Source organism: Aotus nancymaae, unplaced genomic scaffold (assembly GCF_030222135.1).
Source record: "Aotus nancymaae isolate 86718 unplaced genomic scaffold, 86718_ANA_hifiasm-v0.15.2.pri h1tg000040l, whole genome shotgun sequence".
In the NCBI taxonomy this organism is placed as follows: domain Eukaryota; kingdom Metazoa; phylum Chordata; class Mammalia; order Primates; family Aotidae; genus Aotus; species Aotus nancymaae.
In genome coordinates, this window is record NW_026988454.1 from 31,247,729 (window position 1) to 31,266,607 (window position 18,879).

At 38.7% G+C, this 18,879-nt stretch overlaps 1 protein-coding gene across 11 annotated transcripts in view; it reads left to right on the plus strand.

Annotated features, from left to right (window-relative positions):
- MAP7 (microtubule associated protein 7) overlaps positions 1–17,677 on the plus strand; it is a 198,332-nt gene extending 180,655 nt beyond the window's left edge. For all 11 annotated transcript variants that reach the window (XM_012474404.2, XM_012474410.2, XM_012474405.3 and 8 more), the window contains 6 exons: positions 29–130; positions 801–851; positions 956–1,013; positions 3,988–4,090; positions 14,280–14,503; positions 16,181–17,677. In XM_012474404.2, coding sequence (XP_012329827.2) covers positions 29–130; positions 801–851; positions 956–1,013; positions 3,988–4,090; positions 14,280–14,503; positions 16,181–16,191 — 549 coding nt within the window. In that variant the 3' untranslated portion in view covers positions 16,192–17,677. The remainder of the gene's footprint in view (positions 1–28; positions 131–800; positions 852–955; positions 1,014–3,987; positions 4,091–14,279; positions 14,504–16,180) is intronic.
- The last annotated feature ends 1,202 nt before the right edge of the window (positions 17,678–18,879 follow it).

Consider the following 18,879-nt stretch of genomic DNA (forward strand, 5'->3'; position numbering starts at 1 on the left):
GAGGCAGACGCTGACTTTCTGTTTTCAGAAAGAAGAAGAAGCTCGTGTTCGTGAAGAAGCAGAGAGGGTCCGGCAGGAACGAGAGAAGCATTTCCAGAGAGAGGAGCAGGAGCGCCTGGAGAGAAAGAAGGTAGCTGCGTCTCAGCACAGAGGCCCGGGACGCAAACTTACAACCCTCAAAAGACCCAGACACTAGCCCTTGCCATCGGAAAACGCGTGTTCTTCCCTCTCCACATAAACTAGTAGCCCCCTCAGTGATGACAATCTCCTGCAAAGAAATCCCTCTCAGTGTTTTAGCCCTCACCAAAAAACAGTTACCTCCACTTCACTTAGCTTAAGGCACTTCCAACTTTCTTGGATAACTCCAATTAAGACACAGTAGCAAGGCCAGATGCGGTGGCTCATGCCTGTAATCCCAGCACTTTGGGAGGTCAAGGCAGGCGGATCACCTGAGGTCAGGAGTTCAAGACCAGCTTGACCAACATGGCGAAACCCCGTCTCTACTAAAAATACAAAAATTATCTGGGCGTGGTGGCCGGCGCCTGTAATCCCAGCCACTCGGGAGGCTGAGGCAGGGGAATCGCTCGCGCTCAGGAGACAGAGGCTGCAGTGACCTGAGAGCTTACCACTGCACTCCAGCCTGGGCGACAGGGCAAGACTCTGTCTCAAAAAAAAAAAATGCGCATTTTATTTTTCCAAAATAGCAGACCATTTTTAATAATCTATTTCGTCAGTTAAATGTGCCAGGCTGGCTTTTTTTCTGTGTCTGATCTTCTTGCTCAATTCTTCCTTTCTTATAGCGGCTTGAGGAGATTATGAAAAGAACCAGGAGAACAGAAGCTACAGATAAGGTATCCGACATGGCCGTTTTCTAACTCTTCTTGTCTGCTTTTATCTTTTTCATTTTCACTTGTAACTCTAATTTTTTAAAGTCGTCTTCTTTTCTTCTTGGTAGAAAACCATTGATCAGAGAAATGGCGATATAGCCAAGGGAGCTCTTGCTGGAGGAACAGGTATTTCTATCAATGAACTCAAACCAATTCGTATATAAAATGTCTGAATTGACTCTCCAGGGGTGAAGATACTCAGGAGTTGATGGAGAGAAAAAAGGTCCAGTACTCACAGACTCATGGAAGCTTAGGGCTCTGTCATCTACTCCTTCCTCTTATGTAAAACTCTGTCTGGTGTTTCTGCCAGATACTTTTCACATTTGTTTATACTCTAATGGGTTGCTTGATATTTTAAATCACCTTATGTAATACATATTTATGCATATATGTGTACATACTTATGCATATGTGTATACACATACCTTTAGAAGAATTTCCTTTGAGTTTATAAAACTAAATTTCATTTGTCACATACTGTCTGCCAAAGTAGTATATATTTATATTTCCTCTTAAGGAAGGACTTTAAATTTATACATTTGACAACATGTATTATAGGCAGTTCTCAGAAACATGATTTAAATGTTATTTCTCTTAGATCTGACTTCAAAATAAAGTTAAAATTTTGTTGAAATTCTTGTTTTTTAATTAACAAATAATTGGGCATGTTCTTGGGCTCCATAGTGATACCATACATATAATGTACAGTGATCTTGAAATTGCATTAGAGAGTTACTTATATGCCATAGGCTTTGGAAAGAGATTACTGATTTTTTTTTTTTTTTTTTGATGAGGTGATTATAAGTCAAATGTATTTTAAATAAAAGTGAAAATAACTTTAATACTCAGATTAAATTAATATTGATTAAGTGCCCTTTTTGTATCAGGTACATCTTTCATACATAATTTCTACTGCCGCCTTGTGAGGTGGTTACTTTGCTTTGTCTTGGAGTCAACAAGCATTTTTGAAGCTCTTCTATGTACAAGGCTGTGTTATAGGGCTGGGTTCAGTGTGGACAAATAGGCAAGGTCCCTACCCACAGGGGCTCTCAGATCCAGTGACAGGCCAGGCTCACGCAGCTGGGGCCCAGGTTCCCCAGCTCCTGATTCTACGCTTTGAGTGATCGCACATGGTCTTCATGATGGTGCATGCAGGTGGTTAGGAGATAGCTCATCCTTGTCTTCCTCTTTCCTCATGTGTGATACCAAAATGAAAAGAAAATACCACAGGTACTGCAGTTTCTATTTACAAACGAAAGCAAAGGCTGGAATACCTTTGGATCAAAGATCAAAGACAGAACATTGCCTGTAAACATTAAGGATTTTCAAATGTAAAGTATTATTGGTATTTTGGGACTTAGTTTTATTTCAATAGAAGCTATTTTGGTTTCTGTATGTCATAATTCCTTTATAGTAGGGTTTTCATGCTCTTTTAAAGATGCCCTAATGTATGTATGTGTATGTTTGGAGAATAGTCCTAATGGATAACCCTGTTGCATTTTTAGCATGCTGTCTTCAAGAATATTATAACAGACATAAGCTGTAAGCAGGCATAGTACCCAGTAGTTGTCATGAGTGATCAAGTTAGGCTGTAACTTGCACCAGCTCAGGATTATTTGAGGGGCTAATGCTGTTTGTCTGTCTTCATTTTCCCTCTTCCTGCTATTCCTTTACCTGTTCTTTCAATATTCTTTATAATTCAATCCAAGAATGAAGAAAGGCAAGAGGGAAGGTGAAACTTGCTGATTGGCATAGCTGTGTTCGTCAACACTCATATAAATTTGATTTGAGTTAAAACTGCTAAAAAGAGGCTTGAGGATTAGCTGTGCCTAACAAATATTCCCCTTCTCCCAGTCACACATCTGATTGAGGACTGACTGGTGTCACCAGTGCTCCAAAGAGAATTCTAAGGCAGGTAAGCAGGCAGGCAAGTTTACAGACCTATCAGATGTTTTCTCAGGAGCTGCCTGTTACCAGCTTTGCAAATTTGGGCAGATTTGAAATTATCCCTTACTTTTTGCCTTAGTTATTCGATCTCTTGTACCTCTGGCAGCTTTATTGAATTTGTGCCAGGTTGTAAAATAACACTGTCTTGGAATTATTTCAGGCCAGGTGTGGTGGCTCACACCTATAATCCCAACACTTTGGGGGGCTGAGGCAGGAGGATCACTTGAACCCAGGAGTTCAAGACTGGGCAAGATCCTGTCTCTACAAATAATTTTGTTTTTTAATTAGCTGGGCATAGTGGCATGCACCTGTGGTCCCAGCTACTTGGGAGGCTGAAGCAGGAGGATTGCCTAAGCCCAGGAGGTAGAGGCTATAGTGAGCCATGATCACGCCATTACACAGCAGCCTCAGTGACAAAATGAGACCCTGTCTCAAAAAACGCAGGGGGCAAGGGGTGAGGGGTAGGAATTATTTCAGTTATTCTTTCACATCAAGCTGAAACCATAAACTACCATAGATTATCTGAAACTCCAGCCTGTATGAAAGTTTACAAGTAACCCTGTCCTGTATTTTAGAGGCAGTCATCAATATTGTTAGCTTAAAGTAGGCTGCAACATTGAGCTTTGATAATGAGGTGGAATGTTTAGGTACAGTACCCTGCCTTTCCATTTGTGAAATCCTCATCACTCTAAGTGTGCATAGGACTAAACTGAGTTTTCAAAAATATTTTTAATACTTATGGTGTTCCATGGTGATTTTCTCTGAATCCTTCGTAAAGATATTTAGTGTCAGCTTGATCAAGTCAACATACTGCTATCTTTATCAGTGGCTTTGGTTTCAATATTATATACTTACTGTAACTTTAGTGCAAGAAAAGCTAATAATACTTATTTTAGCGCTTACAACATGCCAGGCACAGTTCTAAGTCCTTTACTTGTGTTAATGTTAATACATTTAATTCTAACAGCCTATGAAATAGGTACTGTTACTAATGAGGAAACTAAGGCACAGAGAGTTTAAGTGATGTGCCCAAGGTCTCACAATGGGTAAGTAGCAGAGCCAAGACATAAATCAAGACATTCTGGCTCTTGGAGTTTAGGTCTGATAAAAGAATGTTAGTAACCCTTCGTTCTGTCTCCTTTGCTATGCCCAGAGGTATCTGCACTTCCATGTACAACAAATGCTCCGGGAAATGGAGAGCCAGTTGCCAGCCCACATATGGTTACCTCACACCAGTCAAAAGTGACAGTGGAGAGGTGAGTTTTCACTGACATCCATTGAAGTAAAGCATTACTGTTTTTACCTACCAGCTCCACCAGAATTTCAAAGGCTTAACTAAGACTTATTATTCTGGGGGCGCTGCATTGATTTTTGGTTAAGCTAGTAATTCTGTACTCCAAGAAAGTGGAAATATCTTGTTTTTGAGTCTTTAAATGTGATGATGATGGTGGCTGTTCCAAGAATATTACTACAAGTGGCCATGTGCAGGACTCATTCCTGTAATCCCAATACTTTGGGAGGCTGAGGAGGGAGGTTTACTTAAGGCTAAGAGTTCTAGAGCAGCCTGGGCAACATAGCAAAACAACATCTCTACAAAAAAAAATAGAAAAAATAGAAAAACTAGCCAGACGTGTTAGTGTGTGCTTATAGTCCCACCTTGGGAGGCTGAGGTAGGAAGATTGCATGAGCCCAGCAGGTCAAGGATACAGTGAGCCAAACTCATGCCACTGCACTCCAGCCTGGGTAACAGAGTGGGTCTCAAAAAAAACAATGCAAAAAAAATTGCAAGTAATAATCTGTTAGTTTTCTTTGTATATATTTAGCCTGATCTGGACCATATCCACATTGTTTAATGATATATAACAATTGCATTTTAGCCATACATAATATTATGGTGAGTCACATGTTTGTTCCATATAAAAGTCATGTAGATGTCAGTATTTCTTATATTATTAATAGCAGAGCTTCTTATTGAAGAACTAAACAGTTGCTAAGAACAGCCTAGAAAAGAATGTCTCTATTTAAGAAAGATTGCCTTTCCCTTCCCTTGGGATTATATCAACAGCATCATGTAAACATTTTCAGAAATGAAAAATAAAGGTAATCATAGCCTCTACCTAAAAATCCAATCATAGAGAACTTGCAGAAATATTTTTTAATGTTCAAAAAATTTAGCTATCACTTTTTAAATCTGGAGAATCTACTTAATGTCTGAGTCGTTCTGTCTTTAACGCCATTCTCTGCTGCCAAGAGACAACTGCAGGTCCTCAAATTATTTTCTTAATCTGAGAACACATAATTGTTTCTTGGCCTTTTGGCTAAAATAAGTACAATAACACAGATACTGCATAACATTTTGTAATGCAATTGGCAGCCTTCAAAAGGTAAGTCATGCTACTATTGTGTTGCTATCTTCTGGGACAGTGGAACTTTTATTTATTTTTTGCCTACTATAATACCAAAGAGAATATTTTTTTGCCGAATATAATACCAAAGATAATTTTTATTTATTTAACTTTTGCATACTCTAATACCAAAAAGAATATCCTGAGAGATCTTAATAATTCATTTCCAATTATGCTAATAACTTTATTGTCATATTTACCTAAGATCTATATTAAATGGCATTTTTTCTTAGTTTTAATTAAATTTTTAAAATTCATTCCCTATAACTTAATTATGTTCAATTCATTGACTTCAGAGACTTTTTTTTTTAAAGAGTAAAAGATACTACAGAGAGAATCCCATTATTATAGGGAACAGACAATGCCTACCATAGCTTCTTTTATTTATTTATTTATTTTTTTGAGATGGAGTCTCACTCTGTTGCCCAGGCTGAATGCAGTGCTGTTATCTCTGCTCACTGCAACCTCCACCTCCTGGGTTCAAGGAGACACATCCAGCTAATTTTTGTAATTTTAGTAGAGACAGGGGTTTTATCATGTTGGCCAGGCTGGTCTTGACCTCCTGACCTCAAGTGATCCACCTGCCTTGGCCTTCCAAAGTGCTGGGATTACAGGCATAAGCCACTACACCTGGCCTACCATAGCTTCTTAAGCCACTGATTATTTTATCTGATCTATAAAGTTAGTTTATGCATAATTTGACTCTCTTCAAAAGTAATATCACCAAGCAATTAATCATTACATAAGAACCTGAAAAATAATTTTACTATATTTGATAGAGATAATAAAATTTTATTATATTTTAGCCTTTTCCACACACAGAAAAGCAAGAGTTTGTAATGAAATCAAAATGAACTTACTGGTGTCATACATCTTTGCCCAACAAATAGATTGTCCTTTGTCATATATATAAGATGATCCCTGTCAAACCATTAGGAGAAACATAAGCAGAGCCTTTGTCTACTTTCACCTGACAATATAGGCAGGTCCAGATGAGCATTAGACATAAACATCAGAATATAAGAATAAGCCTAACATGAAATCCATTGGCCATCTACTCCAGAGGGTCTCTCCTTTAAATGAAATATATCTATATATGTAGAGTAGATTCTGAGTTACTTGTATTATTTTTACAAATATTACAGAAAAATAGGTTTAAACATTCTTTAGCCCTTGTTCATTTATAAAGGCAAAACAACAAGTGACAAATTTACGTAAATAATAAAGCCACTTTCAACCTTCCCCCACAATGTTACCCTTCTATCCCTTAATTTACATTTCTAGGGCATCTCCATTGACTAAGCCCTTATTATGATGTCCCTGGACTTTTGCAGTAGCCACCTAAATGCTTTTGCTCCTCAAATACTAAATACTAGCCTGGCAAGGTGGCTCATGCCTGTAATCCCAGCACTCTGGGAGGCCAAGGTGGGCAGATCGCTTGAGTCCAGGAGTTTAAGACTAGCCTGGGGAACATGGTGAAACCCCTTCTCTACAAAAATACAAACATTAGCCAGGCATGGTGGCACTATAGCCCCAGCTACTTGGGGGGCTGAGGTGGGAAGATTGCTAGAGCCCGAGAGGTCAAAGCTGCAGTGAGCCTGGATCACAACACCACTCCAACCTGAGTGACAGAGCAAAATCCTGTCTCAAAATAAATAAATAAATAAAGCTTTAAAATCAAGAACACTGAAATTATTGTGAAGAATGATGTTTTTCTGAAATTAAGTGGGCAATATACATATGGTACTGATTGATCCCTTTTGCATTAGGGATAACCATGATTCACTTCACTCACTCCTTCTTCAGTGTGCCATGATGACACTTGGCTTTTACATGGCACTAGCATATTTATTTAGCAGTTCAACTGGTTCATGTAATTAGCCCTTATCAAATAAGCTGGTGCTACCTGATATCAGCGTGCTCTGAAATACACCTGTAAAATGGAGCACTGAAATTATGTAGTAAAACCCAGCTTTGTGATAATCAGTTGGACAGATTCAGACTGTGTATATTTTTTTAAGTTACCTGAGTAAAAGCATAAATTTTTAAAAATCATGTAAAGAACAGGACCCCAGTTTGAGAAACAGTGCATTTCTGAATGACACTGACCTGTAGGAAGTGTTTAATGTGATGTTAAGTTTGGTCCCCATTATATGACACAGTTTGTGATATGTAGCCTATGAAATTCTGCTTCCCTTATTTTTAGATTTGTCATCCTTGAATTTATCCAGATCGATCTTGAAACAATCTGTATTTTTGCCTTGTATTACCTCTTATAGCAACAAGTACAAGAAAAGAAGGGCATAAAGAAGTACTTTTATTTCTCTTATAGCTAGCTACTCTTCGCGATTTCAAAGTTAGGACCCATAATTATAAACTAGGTTTTAGAGAATGTCATTGTTCATAGTTTCCGTACTCTTTATAGTTTTATGGGTTTTATTTCTATTCCCTATCTACTCTTATCTTATAAGCTGAATACTCCTATTAGGTTTACCGTATCAGTAGGGTTTAATCAGAAGGAGAAAAAGCATAGATTTAAACCAGGGAAAGTTTGAAGAATAACTATGATTAGGATTGGAGTAAGTAGGATGGAGTAACTATGATTTTTGGTTTGGCTTATAAGGAATAAAGAGAGCTCATGGGAATAATAGGGAAAAAAGGAAAAAAAGAAAGAGAATTCTGAAGAATATAAGGGCCAGGTGTGATGGCTCACACCTGTAATCCCAGCCCTTTGAGAGGCCGAAGCAGGTGGATCATTTGAATCCAGTTGGAGACCAGCCTGAGCAATACTGCAAAATCCCATCTCTACTAAAAATACAAAAAGTTAGTGAGGTGCAGTGGCATGCACCTAGAGACCCAGCTACTCAGGAGGCTGAGGTGGAAGGATTGCTTGAGCCCGGGGGGTCGAGGCTGCAGTGAGGCGTGATTATGCCACTACCCTCCAGCCTGGGCGACAGAGTGGGACCCTGTCTCAAAATATATTTTGCAAATATATATTTTGAAAATATATTCAAATATACATTCATATATATATATGAATAGCAGATACAAGAAGTAGTCATATCCCCTAGTGTTCCACCCAAGAAAGAGCCCCAGGGCTGTAATCCAGACCTTGTTAAAGAGGATATAACTGTTACTCACTGGACGCCAGAGAAGTTGCTATGGTTTCTTGCCAGCAGAGCTTGCCAGAGATCCACCCTCTAGAGTGCTGTTCACTGGGAAGTGTCTCCCCAGAAGCACTCTACCATGAATCTGCCCCAGTGGAGTGCTCGGGGGAGGCTGCTGGTCACTGTGCACTGCAGGAGCCAGACACTGGGAAAGGCAGGTGTATGCTAAAGAAGCCTGCTGAGCAAGCAGACGCCAACCAGGAAGCAAAACTCTTCTGCAGTGTTATTTCAGCAGTGGCAAAGGATAATCATTTAATGGGCCCAGATCCAGTTTCACAGAACAGGAATGATGCGTAAATTTGGAGCTAAGAGGCAATAAATCAATAACTAACTCATTTACCTTATCTCTAAAGACTCCTTCTTCCGCTGTGTGATTATTTCATTCATATTTCTTTAGAGATTCTTCAGCATGAACATGGGGTTGAGGAAAAAGAGCTTCAGAGCCAAAAGTTCCAGGCTGGATCCCTAGTTTTACCTTTGAGAAGTTCAGAAACTCTGGGATTAACCTACTTAATTAAGTCTTAGTTTTCTCATCTGGACATGGAGATATTTTCCACACAAAGTATTGGGAGGTTCAGTGAAATGGTGTCTGTGAAGGAGTTCTGAAAACTGTGTTGTACTATACAAATGTTGCACATCATTATCCTCCTAAAATGAATGCAGTGTCCAGAAAACACACAGTGCGCTAGGTTTAGCTGCAGTGTGAATGTGGCATAATGCTTTTGGTTTGTTCCTGTTATCCCATCTTCTCCTGCCTAGCATTTTATTGGCTTTTTTTCAACCATCAAAACACAAGGAGTCAGTATCACCAAGGAACAGTTTGCAGTGATTCCAAAATGTCTTAACCTCCATTGTGACTGATCGTTCTCCATCTTTTAAGGATCGCTCAGCTGACAGTTTTCTAAACCCACTTCTTTTACAGACTGCCTACCTTGTCACTCATTTAATGATTTTTCCTTTGTCCTTGAGGGACAATTTTTATGGCTTGCATTTCTAAGAATAAACATTATCTGCATACTTAAATTTTATCCTGCTTGTCTTCTGATTATTATAAAACTAATCCTAGCACTGATCCCTCAGGCTCTCTGCCACTTACACTCTTCCATTTAGAGAAGGGCTTGCTTATTCCTAACTTTATTTTATTTTTATTTTATTTTATAAGACAGGGTCTTGCTCTGTCACCAAGCCTGGAGTGCAGTGGTGAGAGCATGGCTCACTGCAGCCTCTGCCTCCCGGCTCAAGTGATCCTCCTACCCCAGTCTCCTGAGTAGCTGAACTACAAGGCAAGCCACCACACCCAGCTAATTTAAAAAATATATATTTTTATAGAGATGAGGTCTCCTCCCTATGTTGCCCAGGCTAGCCTCAAACTCTTGGCTTCTGGCCTCAAGCAGTCCTCCCATCTTGGCCTCCTGAAGTGTTTGGATTACAGGTGTGAGCCACCACACCCAGCCTATTCTTATCTTTAATATCCATCCCCAAAGCTTCCCATTCATGAATAAACATTCCCTTTGATGCAATGGAAACTCAAGTTTTTAAACAGTTTTACATCTGAATCCTGTTAAAAACTTTAAATGACAAATCACATCCATGAATATTTCCTTTCACTCCTAGTTTCAAATCAACCTTAAAATGCTTATAAAATCTTTGGTTTTCATCTCAGTGCATTATTTTTAATGAAGCATTTCCTGATCCTTGTGATAGGTCAGCATCTTTATTAAATACCCTACTCTGCACCTCAAGTAGAGTTATAGATCCCTCCAGCTTGCCCACTGTGAATTAAAGCACTGATCAATGGAAATGCTCAGAGACCCTCTCAAAGAAGATGCTGTGGGTGAAACTCTGTGAAAATCCATCATGACAGATCATGCAAGTATAGTGGTAGAATTTGTTTTTACTAGAAAACTCCGCTGCTCAGAATGACTATCTTTTAGTTGAGATTGAGAGAGAAGTATCACTTCTCCTAATGTGTTTAGTACCTAATGCATTGGTAAGTAAATGAATGCTGTGAACTAAATTACATTTTCCCCTCTCCACCTTGATATACATCAGCAAACTGTCTAGCAGCACCCCAGGAGGATGGCGACTCCCTAACGTTACTTTTCCTAGCAGCTAGGACTGAGACCCTTCGTTATAGAACAGCTCTGTACCAGAAGCATCCTGAACCCTACTCCTCGCCTTACTCCTGAGCGAGATGCCTGGCTCCTTTGCTGCCCATCTCCTTTCCTCCTAACAGCTTCCCCACTGAGGTTAGTTAGAATGGAAAAGAGTTTGAGTTATCACAATTCTGGCCAGCATTTAAAGGTGTAAAGAGATATGTGAAAATGCCAAGTGTGGTGGCTCCTGCCTGTAATCCCAGCACTTGAGCAGATCTAGGCAAGCAGATGGCTTGAGCCCAGGAGTTCAAAACCAGCTGACAACATGGCGAGATCCCGTCTCCACAAAAAATACAAATATTAGCCGAGGGCAGTGGCATGCATCTGTAGTCCTAGATACTCGGAAGGATTGCCTGAGCCTAGGGAATTGAAGCTGCAGTACGCCATGATCGCACCACTGCTCTCCAGCTTGGGCAACAGAGTAAGACCGTGTCTCAAACTAACAAAGAAATATATGAATATATATTCATAACAGATATGTATTTTATAAAATTTTATAAATGAATATATACATTTTCCTATATAAGATATACGAAGTTTATAAAATGTATCTTTATGAAATATGTGAGTATTATATATGCCCTTGAGCGGATCATTCTTGCTCAAAAGCCATGTTTGTTTCTTGAGAGAGTACTTGTGGAGGGACGCTCCCACAGAATTGAGCAAAGTATTTGTTCATGATTAGGAAACTTGCTTTGGAACAGGAAAGAAAGGATACAGATCCATGTGAGTACAAGTCAGGAGAGGACGGGATGAATATCGGAATGGGAACAGAGGAAGTTATCTGCAGTTTCTCAGGTCATTCTGAGATGTTCTTCCACCCCCAGCTGAGAATCTCTAGTCCAGAGGCTAAGAAGCTCTGCTGCCTATACAGCTACTGCCTCACTCTCCTAATACTCCAGAAGACGTTTTGTGTTTGTTCATAGCCCTAGGGGAGCTGTCTCTTTGTAGGTTGTTCCCCTTTTTTTAAAATAAGGAGTTTTTGGTAATTTTGGTGTCTGACCCAGTCTTTTTCCTCCAAATCTTGAGTTCGTCATTGCTCTTAGTTTGGCCTAAAGGAAAAGTAACATTCCCAAGCCCCAGATGTATCCCTTTTAATTTAAAAGTTGCTTAAGATAATTAATAAATATCAAGAAAAAATAAGGTTCTGGCTTTTATAAGCTGTGTGGACTACAGATTCCTGCCAAGGTCCCAGCTTCTCCCTGTACACATTTTGGACTGGAGCAAAGTGTGCAGTCTTCAAAAGTCTTACATCAGCCTTCAACTTTCAGAAGGTAGCTGAAGACGGGGAATTCAAAAGCTGGTGCTCTTTTCCTGAGAGGACATGTGGATCCACAGATCCATAATCCCTAACCCCAGTATTTCAGTTTCAGTTTTATAGTGTCTACCAGTCCCCATGTCTCCTGAACATTTCATGATTTGTCTTCCAGTGCATATGGCACAATTATTCGTCTAATTGCCAACCATTAGAATGGGCGGTGGTGGGAGGGGAAAATGAAATCTGATTGTGGCTCAGGCCCGAGGTTAGCCATTGCAATTATGACTTATTAGCACACGCAGGCCTGGAAGGTGACAGGTTAAGGTTGCCAAGGAAAGGGGGCTTTGGAGATACGCTCCTGTTCTTTATCCTTTGCCAGAACTTCTATGTAAATTCTCTCTGGATTAAGAACCAAAATGGTTTCCCTGGTTACAGAAAGGTTATTGGTGTTAGGCAAGAACAGGAAGAGGGGTGTGGCAGCCCAGACACTTAGAACAGCAGGTGTTAGGCGTGCGTGTGCTCATGGGACTGGGAGGGGTGGTATGCATGTGCACATGTGTCTAACTCTACTCTTATGCAGACTTATGCCTAGTGGCCTCACCTTCCCTTCTTGGTAAAATAGCAGAAAAGCATCATCATACTGTATAATCTTTCTCTATAAAATTTTAGGTTATTTTACAAATAATATTTTCAGTGTATTCTGCAGTGCCTTGTGAGACACTTAGGACAGGCATCTTTATTTTTTCCATAAAAAAGAAGGTTTAATAATTTTAAAAATATATAAATATTCAAATCAGAAATGCTTTAAAATGTGTTCAACAAAATGAATACTTCTCACTCAGTAGAGGAAGTAAACTGTTTTGGCCGAATGTGGTGGCTCATGCCTGTAATCCCAGCACTTTGGGAGGCCGAGGTGGGCAGATCACAGAGGCCAGGAGTTTGAGACCATCCTGGCCAACACGAAGAAACCCTGTCTTTGCTAAAATTACAAAAATGAGCCAGGCATGGTGGTGTGCACTTGTAGTCCCAGCTATTCGGGAGGCTGAGGCCCAAGAACCACTTTAACCCAGGAGGCGGAGGTTGCAGTGAGCTGAGATTACATCACTGCACTCCAGCCTGGGCAACAGAGTGAGACCCTCTCTCAAAAAAGAAAAAAGAAAGCGAACGATTTCTTCAATAGGGTGAAAAAAGCACAGTATTTTTAAAAAAGCAATGGAAAGGTTGTTAGCTTTGTTTTACAATTTGAGAAGATAAACTGACCTGCTAATAATGTCCAAGCAGTTGGCATTACTAAGACTACAGGTAATTTGTTGAGCATTGAACAAGTTATGAAGCTTGCACATATATGTGTACTGCTGCAATCAAATAAAATGGTAGAATTAATTTAGCACTCATTTGACACATAGGCATTATTTGGCTACATTGTAAAGCATAATAATAAGCATATAACATAAGAGGCTGCCAGTCTGGTTGGAGAGATTGACAATCTAAGACAGACTGTAGAAGATTAAGTATTTGGGGCCAAGTAAGTATATCTCAAAAATAAATCCAAGATATAAAGCATGAATTCATAAGGATCAAGATGAGGTCAGAGATTTAAGGGGCAAAGATAAGAACATTGATCTTCAAAAATGTATGAAATGATGCAAGTGCTTTTGGAGGCTGGAGATATCTAGGACGTGTGCAAAATGGCTTAATGAGAAAAACGCAAGACCAGAGTTTAAGAGATCATGCATTTAGCCTCAACTGTCTCTCAGTAGTTGTGTGACTTTGTGCAAATCATTTACTTCTTCCTCCAAATTATAATCTCTTCATCTTTATCAGACATATGTAAAAATGCCTGCAGCAGAAATCGTTAAATGTGTAGAACTGCTGCTGCTGCTGCTTTGTTTCTATTGATGATCCGTTGTAATTGGTAAATTGTTTTATTTGATAACTTTTGTAACAAAAGAACAGATTTAAATTTTTTCTGTGGTTGTTTAGAGACAGAATCTTACTCCATAGCCCAGGCTCTAATGCCATGGCGTCATCATGGCTCCATGACACCTCAAACTTTTAAGCTCAAGTGATCCTTCCACCTCAGCCATCAGAGTAGCTGAGACTACTGGTGTGTGCAACCACACACAGCTAATTTTTTTATCTTTTGTAGAGATGGGGTCTTGCTATGTTTCCCAGACTGATCTTGAACTCCTGGCCTTGAGCAGTCCTCCCGTCTCAGCCTCCCAAAGCTCTAGGATTACAGGCATGAGCCACTGTGCCTGACCTAGATTTTTTAAAGTAAGAATTTAAAATACACTACAATTTATTACATTTATTAGTAATGATGTGACTCATCAGTCTGATTTTTTTAATTGTAGATTTATAAAATTATTCATTATAAAACACTTTGGTTTTCCTAATAATGTGTTTTCCAGTACTAAGACTAATTTATTTCTATTTTTATTTTTCAAATTGCTTAGCACTCCCGACTTGGAAAAACAACCAAATGAAAATGGAGTATCTGTTCAGAATGAAAATTTTGAAGAAATTATAAACTTACCCATTGGATCTAAACCATCCAGATTAGATGTCACCAATAGCGAGAGCCCAGAAATTCCTTTGAATCCAATTTTGGCCTTTGATGATGAAGGGACACTTGGGCCCCTGCCTCAGGTAGATGGTGTCCAAACACAACAGACTGCAGGTAAGCTTGCCTCCAACTCCCTTCTGTAGTCATCAGAAATACCTGACACCAGGAGGACACGAGCTGCTGCCTTCTACAGTGTGATTGTGGTAACACTTTGTTCTTCAAAGGACCAAGTAAGACACAATGGAAAAGATTGTGCCTGGCTCATAGAGATTGAATTTTGAGTTGGATTGGAGAACTTCTAAGGCCTCTCCTATTTTCTCAGTCACTGCAGAAATCCAATTGGCAGCACCCACTGGGTGTCTGTCAGCCTCCCTGCACAGAGCAGCACCGCAGCACCCACTGGCTGTCCATCAGCCTCCCTGCACAGAGCAGCACCCACTGCCCAACATCACACATGGTCAGAACGTGCTTTGTAGAAAGACAAGGCTGCCTCCCCATAACCTATGGACCATCTGGCCTAGTGCTGCCCACTGGAGAAAGATTTGAGTTTTTTCCATCTTTCTCAGGTCTTCATATATTTGCAGACTGCCATCATGTTCTCCCACCATTTTTCTCTTACTTGGGTTTGGCGACCTGGGTAATAAATTATTGTCCTTTTAAAATGTGACATGATGGATACTTATAATTTAGGTGATGAAACTAGTTCTCTGAATGGGATCACACTGAGTCTAAGGATCTTTCCTTGTTAAATGATTTTGTTGCTGTTGAAACTGCCTGTGACTTTATATCTTATACAATGTCTCTTTGACCCACACTTGACCTGAAGTCTTTGTACAAAAAGTACAATCAGGACCCAAAGAAATAAGGAGTAATATCAAATATTACTAACTCAATGGTCATAGCAGCTCAGCAACTCAATCCCATCAGTCTCAGGAATTTTCAGGATAATCTCAGCTTCCTATCTCTTCAAACCTGTTTCAATTTTGTTGACTTCTCTTCCCTGCAGATGACTTTCATGTATTGACTAGCATCTCTTTATACTTACTATGAAAAGAACTGGCCAAATTCAGGATATGCAAATGAAGACAGTATAGAATTATTTGTGGGCAAATTGTTTTGCCTTTTAGATTTCATCAGTGAATCTGTAATAAATCAACTTTTAATGGGGTGAAATAGCCAATGTGAACCACCCATCCAAAGGAAGCCACTCTTCTCTTCTCCTCTAATGTACTGTCCTTGGAAGTGGAATTTCACGTTAGTGAATGAACTCTACTTTTCTAGAATTTGAAAGGAGGTTGTAAGGGCCCTTCCCTGTCTGACTTTCTGATTCTTAAGCTTTTGGGAACAGTCCAACTAATGGTATGTTGGTGGAAACATGCCCAGTGCAGCTTCCTGCTTATGTTACAGATTTACAGGAAGGGAAGAACTTCCAGATGATTTATCAACATTTATTAAACCTCCAACATGTTTAGAACCCTAAGCATTGGGTACTGAGGATACAAGAGAAAATGAATGTTTAAACCCCTATCTGAGAAAAGGACAGTCTGTGTATGCCACTTGGAAAAATGAAGGCTATGGCCTAAGCTGATGTAAAGAAAAGAACATGTGTTTCCTATGAGTAACAGAATTCAGCTAAATATAAGACTGTGAATCCTAACAAAATTGCCTGTTCTTATATAAGTGTATATAACAGTATAGTAAATTTTAAAAATTTAAGGTATTACTATAGTATTCTTGAAATAAGATTTTAGATGTCATATTAACCTGTTCTTTTTCTGTCTCTTCATATAGAAGTTATATGAGTATTTCTTCTGAAGAACCAAAGCTGAAATTTAATGAGAATTTCTACAATTAATGGAATTCCTTTCATGCTATAAAGGAGCATCCCCTCCTCCAGTTTTCTAAAGAGTTCTTGACCATCATTTTGAAAAGATTTATTAAAACTAGCTAAAGACAACAGACAATAGCTTTTCTAATAATTTTCATCAATAGAAAAAAGGAAATACTTCTCATTCTTCAATACTTTCAAATGGCTTTTTCCAGTGTGCTCCTTCTTAGCAAATCAATATTTTTCTGCATTCTTTAAAAGACAAGAGCATTTGGCTATAAAAGAAATGGGCTGACTAAGCATGATTTTTTTGGTCTTAAAAGCTTAACATGTAAAATTGGCAAAAAAAAAAATTACCTTTTATAATATAATACTTGAAAAATAAGTACCTCTTTGCTCTACAAGTAGAATGAATAGGGGAAGAGTTTAAACCTGTTTGTTTAAATATTATTGCAAAGAGCTCTATTTGTAGAGGCAAATTATAGGCAGATTACCAGGTTCTTATAAATACAACTTGTACATGGACATTCTGCAAACTAAGCTGTCACATTTTTCTTGCAACTCCTTTTGCAAAAGCATACTAAAATGTTTTTAAATGTGAAAAAAAAATTATTTTTTCAGAGCAAGAAAATAATTTACTGTCCTCTTAATGTATTTATAAAGTTTTTCCACATGAACTAATCAAATAAGTTAGAACAATGTGACAACATTACAAATTTAATTTGTTGGATGCATTCCTTCTAATGTTACATGAGAGAATGTTACTGATGATTCAGGGCTATTTCTGAAGTCTGTATGTTGCTGCTGTCCCCAGTGATGGTGGACTTATCTTTGCCTTACCTGATCACGAATTATGTTGGAGAAAATACAGATTTAATATTTCTTTAAATAAAAAAAGAATTTGGTTTTGCTCGTTTAAGAGCAATGAAAAAAATGATGGAATGTTGACTGTGTTTGGCACACAGGACACGGCCCTTCATGGAAGTCCTTGTTCTGCGTGGCCTCTGTCAGCTTTCACCTTTCATTCTTATTCTTCACTTTTGCTGCTGAGCCTGGCTGTATAAACTTGCACTTTCATTTGCTAATATAAATTCAATTTTATTTTACCATATTAGAGACTACTAATGATTAAATGTAGAAGAAGAGGGTGCACGTGTTTTTATGTGGAGTGTTAAAAGTAAATTTATACCACTGTAATGTGCAGGTTTTATTAAAAGAGAAATTGGTTAAACTGCTAGGTTGAATGAGACTTTATCTATTGGACTTTTTTTTTTAATCCAAGCATATGGTCTTTAGTAACAGCTTGTAATTTGTTAAAACATTCATTTGGGGGTTTTCCTATTTTCAGTTGTCCATGTACACAGTCATTATATTAAAAAAGAAATCTGTTCAACAAAGTTGTTTTATTTGTTTAAATCAACGTAGCATGAAACACCAAATAAAATGTTGACATAGTTTTACTTTTAGGTTTCTCATATGTTATAACTTGATTCAGATTGATTCTTGAGTCTTCAAATTGTCCTTCATTTAACTCAGTGGCATTTTCCCAGCCTCCTGTCGATTTAGCATATAGGATAGCTTTATTTAAAATTTAGAGCAGTAGGTCTATTTTGGCTGTTTTTCCTTTTCATTTATGTTTTCAAACTTTTGCAATCATTAGCAAACTGAAAGCCTTCTAAGTAATCAAGTTTTCATTAGAAGTGATATAAAATTCTTAATTATATTGTATTAAGAGCAATGCTGCCACAGAATGACGCTGACCTTTACAATGGCTGGATTGCTTTTTGGCCAGCACTTGGAAAACCTGTATTGACCGGCAGACCTTAAAGAAGTCATCGGTATTCCCACTACATTAAGTGGAGGCGCTTAGGAATCAAATATGCCCCTCAGCATGAAATGAGAGTGAATGGGCTTTTAGTTTCCTTTCTACACCATTGCAAACTATCTAGGCCAATTTAGTCACCAATCACAAGGCCGTTTGGTGGTGCCTCTAGCTGTTACAGGAAGATTGGGCTGTATGTGTCCTCCCTCCTACATAACCTCACCACCTCGTGGTGTGTTACAATAAAAGCAAATCTAAAACAGTTATCTTACACGACAAGTTTATTAGCAAGCAGCGCTTCTGGAAAGCTTGGGAAAGTTCCTTCTCTGCTCTTATGTAACCCCACAAACACCTTGACTAAAAGGTTTACAGTGAAGCAGAAGCAATGATATTCTGAAAGCAGAATTAAGAAACCTAATTGCCTGATTGGATCAGGCAACAATCATAAATGTGTGTGGAGTCCTGGAGGGGGAAGGTACAGAAGCAAAGAGATCTCTAGTCCTGAGTACTATCAAAAGTCATTATTTTGCAGGATCTGTCAGATTCTTACGCTTCATTGCATGCATTTTGCCTCTAAAAGTGTAGATAACCACCTACTTTTCAGGCTGCGTTCACCAATGAAAAATTACTATAATATCCCTTATGCTGATGAACACTCTGGCATATATTTAGATAAGTGTTTAAAGCATCTGCCTAGCCACCTGGTTGGGGTGCTTCAAATAGTATGTAACTTACCCTCAGAACAAGATTGAAGTTATATTACACAACACATATATATTACACAGTTTATATTTAAAGCATTTTAAAGTACATTATTGCATAATAAGTAACAGTCAACAA